Here is a 14,187-nt window from a genome sequence, read left to right on the forward strand (position 1 = left end):
TGTATATAAAAAATATGACTGAATTATTACAGCAATACTACTATTGCATCAATAAATAAAATACAACACACTTTGTACAGAAAGTATTGTATAATATATACATTATTAGTGTGTTTATTACAAATGCCATAAATTGCATAATACTGTTAATACAGTATAGTATGATATAATGATTTCAACACAACGACCCTTAAAATAGCAAACCTATGATTTGCTTGCAATTTATCATATATTTGTTTTACATAAACACCATTTAAGTGAAACGATACGATACGTACTATCAATACATAAAGTAATAGAAAATAATTTAATTAAATAAATTCAAAAATGATTTAATTTTGAGGCCTATATTCAATGCAAATATTGACAAAACATTTTCAATATTAATGTAAATTTTATTTTTGTCTCATCACAAGAAAATCTGTACAATAAATCAGTGATAATTTTTCGTCAAAATTTTTAGATAAAATTCGTGATTAACTAGTGATATGTAGTAATGAAATATTTGAAAAAAAAAACTTTTTTTAAATTCAAATATTAAATATATGAAAAATTATAATTTATGTGATTAACTAGATTTTACTATTAATAAAACTACTTATTTAAGTTTTACACCATTTAATTTAGTGTTACGTATGAATGTATCTCAAGTTGTTAACAATTTTTTTAATGATAGGAATGAAAATTTAAATTATTTTTGCATATAAATTGTATTATAATTTATAAACATTTAGACAAATAAATGGCACTCAATATAAATTTAAATAATAAACTGATTACAATTATATGATATACATATATATATATATATATAAATTACATATATTATTTTATATTTAAGAAATATATAGAAAAAAATAATTAATTAAATTACAATTAATTGGATGAATGAAATAAATGAAATGACAAATATTTGAATATTAAATGATTTCATATAACTGTTAATATAATAATAACACATCGGAAGTGAACAAAATTGGTATCAAAAATCAATTTTAAATTATGATTAAATATAAAACTCATTTTAACACTTGAATCGATAGTCAATTGAATTCAATGATAGCAAACTTTACAAAAAAAATATTATAGAAAATAATTAAGATTTCAATTAGAAATAAATAAAATCATTTGAAAAGCAAAAAAAACTACAAAAAGTAGTTTCATTTGGTCTATAATAATAATATTAAATTATTGTCTAAATCTGTTATCAATTAATGTCAATTGGTATCCAAATAATACAATGACTGTGTCTTAACTTATAATGTCTGACAAAACAAGTGTTTTAATTGGTGTCACTTTCGTCGTCGGCGTCGATATGAGATGTGACGTGCATTTTGCTTTCGTCGGGCACTTCATGCGCTTGAATAGCATCGTTGAGACCGTTGGTCGTCGTCTGGAGAAACGACATGTCGAGGTCTGGTATCTGTCCGTTATGTGAAGTCCCCGCGTGGGCCAGGAATAGGTCTTTAAGAAAGTTAAGTTCTTTGGTCAGGATTTTGATTTTGGTTTCAAGCATTTCGTTTTCGGCTTTCAATTGATTGACTCTTTCGAGTGTCTGTTGAGTCCTGACTTTAGATTTATTCCTCGACTTCTTGACGGCCAGATTATTGCGTTCGCGTCTCTTCTTGTATTCGTCAGAATTCTTGTCCAAAACCACTCGATTCACTCGTGCGAACTGTTTGTTATCGGAACCCATGTTAGAGTCGGATCCAGACATCGATGACGACGACAGCTCTTCGGCTTTAAGACTGTCGTCATCGGTGCGCAACTTCTTCGGTAGTTTAGTGATGGGCGCCATAACTGACTGTTTGTTTGTCGATATCAAGTGATTTCAATAATAATAATAAAGTGTTTTAAATATACAATAATTGTGTTGCAATTGATGACAGTATGAGTGTATATACTGTATGTATAACTCTATTGACTGTATTGTTGACTGTATTGTGCAATGCTTTGTTTGCACACAACATAACACACTATAAAGTACTGTATATTTGTTACGAAATATATTCATATGTATTGCACTAACACTTACATCAATACATATGTCGACATCAAAATGTAATCAATGATTGTATTTGAATGCCATCTATAGGTAAAGTTACTAAAGTTTGTCAATCTCTCTAATGTACGTCTATTCCGGTTCAATGTATTGTATACTATATGAGGACAACAATTACGTCTAAATTATAGATAAATTTATTATTAATTTTATAATTTATTAAATATATTATAATTTAAATAATAGATTATATATATATAACAATTTAATAATAATAATAAATTATATATTAATCCTTATATTGATATTCAATATCGTAATAAATTTAGTATTTAATATATGAAATATTTATAAATATATGATCCAATAAATTGTATTTTTATAATTATTAATAAAAAATATTAATTACACAAAAAATAAAATAATTATTCTGTATGTAAACTATTTGTAATCTGTGAAAAATAATATTGCTAAAAAATATTTAAAAATTTATGTAAATGTGAAAAATGTGAACATATTTTTATAAATGCTATAAAATTCTGTAGAAAATAAATTATTCAATAGATTAATATTAAAATATTATTTTGTGTATTGATATGATAAAAATTTAAATAAAAATTACAATATTTTATTTAATATAAATTAATTCAATTTACTTAATTTTAAAACAAATTTAAAGATTAGTATTCACATTAAATTAAAATTAGTTATATATAATTTAAGAATTTATATAATTATAAAACTTATTAGAAATAAATTTTAGTATTAATTATATTATAAATTATGTTAAAATATAATAATATATTGATAATTGACTAATATAATTTATAAATACTTTATATATATATTTGTGTATATGTAACATCTAACAAAAAAATATATAATTTATATTTCAATTATAATTATAAACTGTAAATTTTATAATAAATTTATATTACTTTTAGATAAAATAGATATATTTATTTGCATAATACTTAAAAATAGTCTATTAGATATGTTATGTTATATTATTTTATTTATAATACATATAAAGTTCATATTCTGAGGTAATTCAATGAGAGATTCTTGAAAACATATAAAAATGTTACGCAAAGTCTACTATACATAGATAGTATAGCACACAGAATCTGAAATCAAGTGATATGTTAATGCATTATATAAATTACATAAAATATATTATATATTATTTAGTATAACTCGTGTATACAGTATATTGCATAACATCTACTATACACAGGTATAACATATAAAGTATATTATTATACTTTGTATGACTGTATATATGAACCGTTGGGGCGAATGAAATGACGAGAATTTAACGACAGCCACACTCTATGGCCACTCCTTCTGCATGTGTTTTATGAAACAAAAATTGTTTACAATATCCATAAAATTCAATAGTTATTATTTTATAGATGAAATGTCTTCGGTTATGATCACATAATCACATCCACAATGAATAACGTATCAATTCTGACAAATCAAATGCAAATTATGTTTTGACAACAATTCTATATATTATAAAAAGTGATTCTTTAAAGAATTGTTTGTTTATTTTATCAATATTTTTATGATTTGTTTGATAAGATAGCACTGTTGGAGAATATTATTGTAAAATTAATTGATGAGTATAAAAGTGATTAACATTTTTACGGAATAATATTATTATTCGTATTATTGTTTTTCAAGTGTTATAGTGATATCAAAAGTATTAATAACAAAATACATTATGGATTAAAGTGATATATAATTTATATAATTATCAAATGTGGTACGTATTGCTAAATAGACTTTTGCAATAATTTCTACATAATTTTATTTACAATTACAAATTTTAACTATTTTATATACTAATTTCTAATTAGGAATTTTATATCACCATTTTTACATTTATTTAATTAATTTTTTACAACATTTTTTAGCAACAATTTTTTAGCTTTATATTATAATATTTATTTTTAATTTATAATATTTAAATGTTTTTTATAAGCATGATAATTTCATGATATAATTTTTGTATATATATATATATATATATTTAATGTACTAATTTTATAATTGTGCAATAATATTATTTTGTAAAAAAATTATGTAAAAACATAATTATAAATTCATAAAAACAAGAACAATAAATATGAATATTATGCTAAATATTTTTATTTCTAACAATTTGAATATATATATCTAAAAATAAAAAAAAAATTGTATTGCATATTTTAACTGCAAAATTCTAAACAGTAATTGTAAAACAACTTATTTATTATAATATATTTAATTTATGTATAAATTGTATGTTAAATTAAGTTAAATTTCAAATCATTCAAAAAGTAACAATCACTAAAAAATAATTAATATTTGTCTATACAAATATAATACAGTATAACTTAATAATACAAATAATATACAGTAACTTAAATTGACTATAGAGTCTATAGTATAGAGTTTATACTATAGACAGTCAATTTAAGTTATATTATTTGTGATTTATGTTTTACAGTATATACAGTCAAATATGTGAATTTAATTCAATAGATGTCTCGATAAGTGCCATATAAATACTCATATTATTCTACAGGTATTATACAGTATTATACAATCAATTATAAGTATATACAGTACTGTTGTACAGTCTATACATCTACAATATATATATATATATATAATATATAATACCAGGGTTAAGCATGGTTTTGGATCTTTGTGGGGGAATAGGGTGGGTGTATATTCTTATTGCATTTTTAAACAGTAATTTTTCAAAAAATTTAGTTGAAAAAAAATTCCGCTCCGAAATTTTAGGTGGGGTTAGTTTTCAATTTGTTTTTAAGACACAATTTTTTTATTTTGTCAAAAAAGTCGGGGTGGGGGTAAATCCCAAAATGTTCGTATAATCGCTACCCCTATCCAACCCCTACCCATTAACTCAGATATTTTCATAATCCGTGATTTATTAACTAAAAATACATATAATATTGAGTAGAATTTGAAAGCATATGTTTGTAATGTATATAATATAAGAGTCGATTATTTTAATATATTTCACATGAGATACAAGAAATATATTTTTAAAAATAAAAAAAATAATCAATAGTTGTCTACATTATTGATGTTTTAATGATAGCTATGAATGAACGACAAAAGCTATTGGATTTGATATATCATTGAATGTCATTGAAATCTTTGTCTAATCGATGTATAATAAATTTATAAACATTTTTATATAGCTTTAAAACATAAAAATTACAGTACATATACAATACAGCTTTTTAATAATATGATTAATATTTGATATAACTATTTATATTTATTTATAATATAATATCGATTAATCTACTGTATAATCAAAATAATTAAACTAATTCAAATTTAATTATAGTTGTATAAGTAATATTAAAGTATTTTTTATATTTAATATGTATATGTAAATCATATTTTTATAAAAAAAACACATCGCAAATTTTAAATTATATTTACAGTAAATTATATTATAATAAAAATAAATATTTAATTGATTTTGTTTTAATGAATATTAGAAATCAATAACTGGTTAGAGAATAAAGTTTTTGAAGATTTATAAGAAATGTTTTTAATTAAATTATACATTTTAATAGTTTTTTGGTAATCATATTAAATATCTCTGTTTTTCATAAATATTATTCTCTTTGACATTTAATATGATTTTGAAATATTATATAAAACTATACAATATATATATATATATTGTATCATATATACACGGTAGATATAATTTATATATATATTTACAGTAAATATAGTATACTTTACGTATATATAATGTATGCAAAGTAATATACAGTATATAATTTATATATAAAGTAAATAATATTATATAATAAGTATATGTTTATCTAAACCTTAGAATAAAAGAAATTTTTAATTAAATTCGTGTTTATAACTAATAAAATACTGTAGTTATTAAACAAATTTTATATAAAATGATTTGTTTAATAAATATAAAAATTGTTTTTTCTTAAATCTAATAATTTATGACTTGTTTTAAATGATTGACAAATATATTACTTTGAAGATGTTTTAAACAACAGATTATAATTATAATTTGATAAAATAGTTTCTGTTATTAATTACTTATTGATAAAATTGAATGTTTGAATATTAATTATATAAGACATTATTATTATTATTATTATTATTATTATTATTATTATTATTATTATTATTATTATTATTATTATTATTATTATTATTATTATTATTATTATTATTATTATTATTATTATTATTATTATTATTATTATTATTATTATTATTATTATTATTATTATTATTATTATTATTATTATTATTATTATTATTATTATTATTATTATTATTATTATTATTATTATTATTATTATTATTATTATTATTATTATTATTATTATTATTATTATTATTATTATTATTATTATTATTATTATTATTATTATTATTATTATTATTATTATTATTATTATTATTATTATTATTATTATTATTATTATTATTATTATCATCCTTTGTATATCACGGTTGTTCCGGTGTGATCACAGTTGTGTCGGCCACTTTTGGTGGCAGAGACACGACTGGTTAGACTCAACTCAAGTCTAGTACTTTTCTGACTGTTCTACAACTCTGAAGTATCACTGCTTTTTGCATTTCATAGATCTTAGTTTTTCTGATTTCCAGTGATTCCAAACTTAGGGCCAGATTTTTCGGTATTACGGCCATTGATGACAGGATTATAGGTATGATTTCAACTTTCTTAATACGCCACATCTTATTGATCTCATAGGCCAAGTCTGTATATTTTCGGCGTTTCTCACTATGCGTGTCCTGTAGTTTGTGTGTTAGTGGGACCGCTATGTCTATTATGTACGCCTTATCTTGATGTTTGTCTACTAGTACTATATCTGGGCGGTTGTGGGCCACAGTTTTATCTGTTCTTATTTCTTTATCCCAGTAGAGCTTGGCTCTGTTGCTTTCCATTACACTTTGTGGCTCGTATCTATAGTATGGTAATGGTTCTTTGATTAGCCCGAATCTTATTGCCAATTCCTGATGTATGATTTTGGCTACTTGGTTGTGACGGCTTAGGTACTCGGTGTTTGTGAGTACTTTACACCCATTTAGTATATGTTCTATTGTTTCGGACTCCATATGACACATCCTGCACTTGTCTGTTGGTATATTTAGCTTTTGGATGTATTTCTGATGGTTTCGTGTCGGAATCACTCGATCTTGTATTGCCATCATGAACCCCTCTGTCTCTCCATGAAGACCGGCGTACTTCAACCATTTTGTAGACATTTCTTCGTCTACGTGTGTTTGGTTGAGTTCTGCCCGGTATCTTCCGTGAAGTTCTTTTGAGGCCCATGTGTTAATCCTCTCTTTTTCATTTTGTATTTCTATTTGATGTTCATTATTGCTGAGATTTAGAGGTGTGTAGTTGTAATCGAGTGTTGATGTTATTTTGTGGAGCTCTGAGACATTGCATTTTTGTTGATGGTATTTTCTCAGCAATTCTCGCTGTTTGGCTTCAAGGCTTACAATGTTTAGTAACCCTCTACCCCCATGTTTTCTACTAACACATAGTCGTGCTACAGAACTTCTAGGGTGGTGTAGTCCAAACATTGTAAGTTGTCGCCTTATATGTCTTTCAATTGTCTCAAGTTCTGTTTTACTCCATTTTATTATTCCGAACGAGTATGTCAGTACAGGTATAGCCCAAGTGTTTATTGCTTTGAATTTGTTGTTTGAGTTTAGTTGAGATTTTAGTATTTTTATTATTCTTTGGTTTAATGTTTTCTTTATTTCTTCTTTAACTTCTGTCATTTTAGATTTATGCATTTGCTTAATTCCTAAGTACTTATATATATCTCCATTTTCTAGTGCCTTTATATATCCATTTTCAGTTTCGTATTGATTTCTTTCAGAATAGACTCCTCTTTTCAGTTTCATTATAGCACATTTATCTAATCCAAATTCCATATTTATATCATTGGAGAAAGTTTCTGTTGTTTTTAACATTGCATTTAAATCAGATTCTTTTTCGGCGTATAGTTTTAAGTCGTCCATATATAGTAGATGTGTTAGATTATATTTTGTATCACTTGATTTTAGATTTACGCCTTTTAGCTTTTTAAGTAGTGATGATAGTGGGTTTATGGCTAAGCAGAACCACAGAGGACTGAGTGAATCTCCTTGAAATATTCCTCTATTTATTTTGATTTCTGTACTTATTTTTGTTCCATTATTTGTATTGACACACAATTTAGTTTTCCATTTTTTCATCATATTTTCTAATGTGTTTATCAGTGTGTTGTCAATTTTATATAGTTTTAACACTCTTAATAACCATTTATGTGGGACTGAATCGAATGCTTTCTTATAGTCTATGTATGCCATTTCAAGATTTCTATGTTTTTGACGAGCTCTTATTGTTATAATATTGTCTATTGTTAATTGCTCTTTACAGCCCATTGAGTGTTTTATACAGCCTTTTTGTTCTTCAGCTATTATGTTGTTGTTACTTAAATGATTATATATTTTTGTTGATATTATGGATGTTAGGATTTTATACATTGTTGTTAGGCAAGTGATGGGTCTATATTTGCTGGGATCTGATGTATTTTCTGTTTTTGGGAGTAGATATGTTATTCCGGAAGTGAGGAAGTCATCGGTTTGTCCTGTTTTTATTATTTTATCCATTGCTATTGCCATTGGTTGATGTACTGTTGTAAAGTGTTTGTACCAGAAGTTTTGTATTTTGTCTTGTCCTGGGCTTTTCCAATTGTGGGATTTCTTGAGGGCTTCGGTTAAGTCATCTTTAATTATATTTACTGAAGTCATAGGTGGTATTTCTTTATTTTCATCTTCAATATCATTTATCCAATTAGATTCTTTATATTCCTTTGGGTTGCTCCAGATTTCTTTCCAGTAGTTTTCTATTTCATCTATTTGTGGTGTATGGTTAATATTGCTTGAATTTATTTTGTTTTGATTTCTATAGAACATTTTTTCGTTATTATAGAACATTGTATTTTGCTTTCGTCTTTCGCTTTGTTGTTTATATCTTCTGATTCTTTGTGATAGTGCTTGAACTGTTTGTTTTAATGTGTCGTTGTAATTCCGGATAATAGCTTCAAATTCAGGTTTTCCAGGTTTTGTCTGTAATAATCGGTATATATCTTTTAATGATTGGTTAAGTCTTTTTGATTTGTTTCCATTTAACACTTGCGTTATTCTTCCTATTACTTGTCTTTTCCCTTCTATACGTGTCTCTATTCGCTTTTGCCATTTAGGTATTATATTTTCTTGATTTAGTTTTGTAGTTGACATGTGTTGTATTTTGTAGCCTAAGAGTCTCGATACTGCTACTGCTGCACAGTATGTTATTGTATTAATTGTGCTCAACGACATGTTATCTTCGATGTAATCTTTAAGTATATCATTAATTGTTATTATTGTAGATCTTGTTTTTACGCCACTTTTTATTTTTGGTAACTTAGGTCTGAGTTCTATTTCAAAGTCTTTATATTGTTCTAAAGAAGTTTTTAGTTCATTTTCTGCTGTTATTCTATTTATTTCATCATTTGTATTGATTCTGTTATCTGTTGTTGTAGGTGTCTCTTCCATTTCTGGCACTACTTCTACTGTGGTATTTAATTCAGTTGTTTCATTTAATGATAGTTCATGTGCCACTTGCTGTTTGATTTCTTGTAATTCTATTGGGGATATTTTATTATTCTTTGCTAAGAATCGCCGCTGGTCTGCAATCCTTTGTTCCGTTACATTTAGTTCTGGATATTTCTGTTTGAATGCTAAGTAAATTTGGTTTCTGTAATCAGTCATATTTGTTTCGAGTCGAGTTGATCTGTAGTATTCGCGCATTATCAAGGTATTCATCTCATGTGTCCATTTCATGCGCTTTTGCGATTTTTCAACCAAATTGGTCAGTTGTCGCTGAGAACCAGCTTGAACTGAAACATTTTGGAGGTTAGTCTGATTTTGTTGACTAGTCTGCGGTCGCATTACATCACAGCTTTGCCCGCATAGCACATCACTGCGTGGGATATGATGCATACTTAACGAACTGCAGTCAATGCCTACCTGCTGAACGCGGGATTTATTTGAGAGGGTACCTCCCGAACACCCCCCGTTATTCCTTCGACTACGTGTAATCATAATTATATATATATTTGTTTTTGGCCTTTTTACGGGGTCCCAGTCCCTAGAATAAGCTCAACACTAACATGTGTCTATTGCCACCCATTTCTCACCACTAACATGTGTTTGTTGAAATAGGATTTTTTTATTTTTTGAAACAAAAGTGGCCATTGCGTGTGAGGACGAGTAACTACTCGAAGGGTGAAGAGACATCCTTGCGGACGTCTCTTCGGGGTGGGGGCACCTTTTTACTGGCACCCCCGGGTGGGGGCACCCTTGCGGGTACCCCCAGGTGGGTACCGATACCGAAGTACCGATACCCGGGGTCGGGCAGAAACTCGTCCTCACTTAGCACCCCGCTTTCCCCATACTACTTAAGTTGGCCGTCCTAAACAGCGTTGGTTGGGCAGGGACGGGAAGCACAGTTAAAACAATTTTTTTTTCTCAGAAAAATTGCTTTACCACATCGGGGCTCGAACTATAGATCTTACTCTCCATTACACTACATAGCCCTACACACTAACCACTACACCACTGTGCCTCCTTTTTTTATTATTATTATTATTATTATTATTATTATTATTATTATTATTATTATTATTATTATTATTATTATTATTATTATTATTATTATTATTATTATTATTATTATTATTATTATTATTATTATTATTATTATTATTATTATTATTATTATTATTATTATTATTATTATTATTATTATTATTATTATTATTATTATTATTATTATTATTATTATTATTATTATTATTATTATTATTATTATTATTATTATTATTATTATTATTATTATTATTATTATTATTATTATTATTATTATTATTATTATTATTATTATTATTATTATTATTATTATTATTATTATTATTATTATTATTATTATTATTATTATTATTATTATTATTATTATTATTATTATTATTATTATTATTATTATTATTATTATTATTATTATTATTATTATTATTATTATTATTATTATTATTATTATTATTATTATTATTATTATTATTATTATTATTATTATTATTATTATTATTATTATTATTATTATTATTATTATTATTATTATTATTATTATTATTATTATTATTATTATTATTATTATTATTATTATTATTATTATTATTATTATTATTATTATTATTATTATTATTATTATTATTATTATTATTATTATTATTATTATTATTATTATTATTATTATTATTATTATTATTATTATTATTATTATTATTATTATTATTATTATTATTATTATTATTATTATTATTATTATTATTATTATTATTATTATTATTATTATTATTATTATTATTATTATTATTATTATTATTATTATTATTATTATTATTATTATTATTATTATTATTATTATTATTATTATTATTATTATTATTATTATTATTATTATTATTATTATTATTATTATTATTATTATTATTATTATTATTATTATTATTATTATTATTATTATTATTATTATTATTATTATTATTATTATTATTATTATTATTATTATTATTATTATTATTATTATTATTATTATTATTATTATTATTATTATTATTATTATTATTATTATTATTATTATTATTATTATTATTATTATTATTATTATTATTATTATTATTATTATTATTATTATTATTATTATTATTATTATTATTATTATTATTATTATTATTATTATTATTATTATTATTATTATTATTATTATTATTATTATTATTATTATTATTATTATTATTATTATTATTATTATTATTATTATTATTATTATTATTATTATTATTATTATTATTATTATTATTATTATTATTATTATTATTATTATTATTATTATTATTATTATTATTATTATTATTATTATTATTATTATTGCTAATAATTTGATATAAAAATGTTGTATAAAATAAAAATGTAAATTATATATATTCTTATGCAAAAATTTTAATTCAAATCTAAATATATTGATTTTCACTTAATTTTACAAATAATAACAAATTTGCAATTTTATAAATTTATATATATTATTAATAAATTATTTTTAGCCACAATAAATCTCATAAATAATTATTTAATTAATGAATTACATGTGTTAATTGTAAACAATATATTTTAATTTTAATTATAAACATTATTAATAATATCCAACAATTTTTTAAATAATTATAAAATTGATGATTTAATTAAATCTAAACTTTTTGAGAAAAAATGTATTAAATTTTATTAAATTAGTAAAAAAATGTAAAATTATTTTTTTGTTAATGTAAATATTTGCTAATTACTATTAATATTAAATGTGTAATGATATTTAATAAAAATACTACTATACTGTATTATACTGTATTATATGCTGTACACATAAATATATAATAAAATAATATATAATATATAATAAGGTAATTAAATAGAAATAAAAAACAATATTAGTGTGAAAACTAACTCTCACTGTTTGCGCACATGTTTTTAAAGCAAGTCATTTGTTTTATTAATTAATAACTCATATTATAATATATAAAACTGGAGAACACAAACATATTCAACAATAATAAATAAAAAATTAATCAAAAATCATTATTAAACAAATAAAAAATAATTATTATTATAAATATTAGATGTAAAAAATATTATCTGTTATTTATATTGAATTAAAAATATTTTTATATAAATTATTCTAACAATTATTATGTTTTTATGCATACATTTGCAATAATTGTTATATATTTTTGCCAAAATATTAAATAATCCATTATTGTACTATAAATGCAAATTATAATATACTATAGAAATTTCTAAAAGTTGGTTTTGGTAATGTTATATAGCATTAACAACTGACTTATTATTGAATTAAATGCGATTTTTTATGCTATTATCAGATCAAACAAGTTATTAAATTCATTTCGATTTCATCTATAAATATATAAATATAACGTTACGTTTAATTTTTAGAATTACTTAAACTTATAATAAAATTTTGTTATATTAATTTAGCTATTTATTTATTATAAATTAATGTAATTATATAAATAAAAGCTTATAAACGATTTTAATTGTATAAAATTTAAGTTCTAATTCATAAATTTTTATAGACTATAAAATTGTGATATATTATTTTGATTGACTATTTATGTATCTAAATAAGATTTAAATATTTTGTTTTGCTATATAATTGTAAAAATAATTAAATTATTTATTATGCAAAAATATTTCTTATAAAAATTAGTAATACTCAGTAATATATATATACTTTTTATAATACAATAATAGAGCAATAATAAAATAGAGCAAACAATGATATGTATAACTATAAATAGATACAAATTTTTAGTAATAATTTTAAGCAATTTAAACAAGAATCAAGAATATTCACTATGAATTCAAATACAGTATAAAAGGATTTATATGTTATTTATAGAGAGTAAACAAGTTTAGTAGAGTAGATGTAAAAAACATTATTAACATAATATAATATTATATGTGTTTTTTGAAAATTTACAAACTTTTCAAATGTGATATAACGATAAACACCATTAACATTGTCATTAATTTATCATTATCAACAATAACAACAACAAAAACAAATAAATAAATTTATATGCAAACAACATAGTTTCTGACGAATCATTTTTATAGTAAAAACTAATAAAAATAATCAAATAATTATATTCTAAATATAATAAAATAACAATAATTTTTTATTAAATCTGTATATAATAAATATGAATATATGATCAATAAGTTATTGACAATAACCAAAGTTCATTTATATAAAATATATAGACTTTCGTCTAAATATGTAATTATTATAAAAGTAAAATTACAATATTATAAATTATAAGTATTCAAATCAAAGCAAATAGTTATATGAAAGTTCTAATAGATTTATTAAACTTAATTTAAATTAATAATATTTAATTTAAACCTTATTTTCTACATCAAACATAATTTCACTAATAGATGATTGATTGGGATCAAAAATCTCATGTCACAGATGT

The 14,187-nt window shown here is 22.1% G+C and overlaps 1 protein-coding gene across 1 annotated transcript; it reads right to left on the reverse strand.

The window, feature by feature from the left end:
- Positions 1-948: 948 nt before the first annotated feature.
- LOC128962235 (CCAAT/enhancer-binding protein gamma-like) lies at positions 949-1,989 on the reverse strand. Its single transcript, XM_054308595.1, has 2 exons — positions 1,864-1,989; positions 949-1,804 (listed from the first exon to the last, which is right to left on the reverse strand). Exon 2 carries the CDS (start codon positions 1,796-1,798, stop codon positions 1,283-1,285), a length of 516 nt encoding a protein of 171 aa, XP_054164570.1. The 5' UTR covers positions 1,799-1,804; positions 1,864-1,989; the 3' UTR covers positions 949-1,282.
- Positions 1,990-14,187: the final 12,198 nt, after the last annotated feature.

The sequence above is a fragment of the Oppia nitens genome, unplaced genomic scaffold, assembly GCF_028296485.1.
Source record: "Oppia nitens isolate AA-2021 unplaced genomic scaffold, nextdenovo-longstitch-racon4-pilon3 scaffold6_pilon_pilon_pilon, whole genome shotgun sequence".
NCBI lineage: Eukaryota > Metazoa > Arthropoda > Arachnida > Sarcoptiformes > Oppiidae > Oppia > Oppia nitens.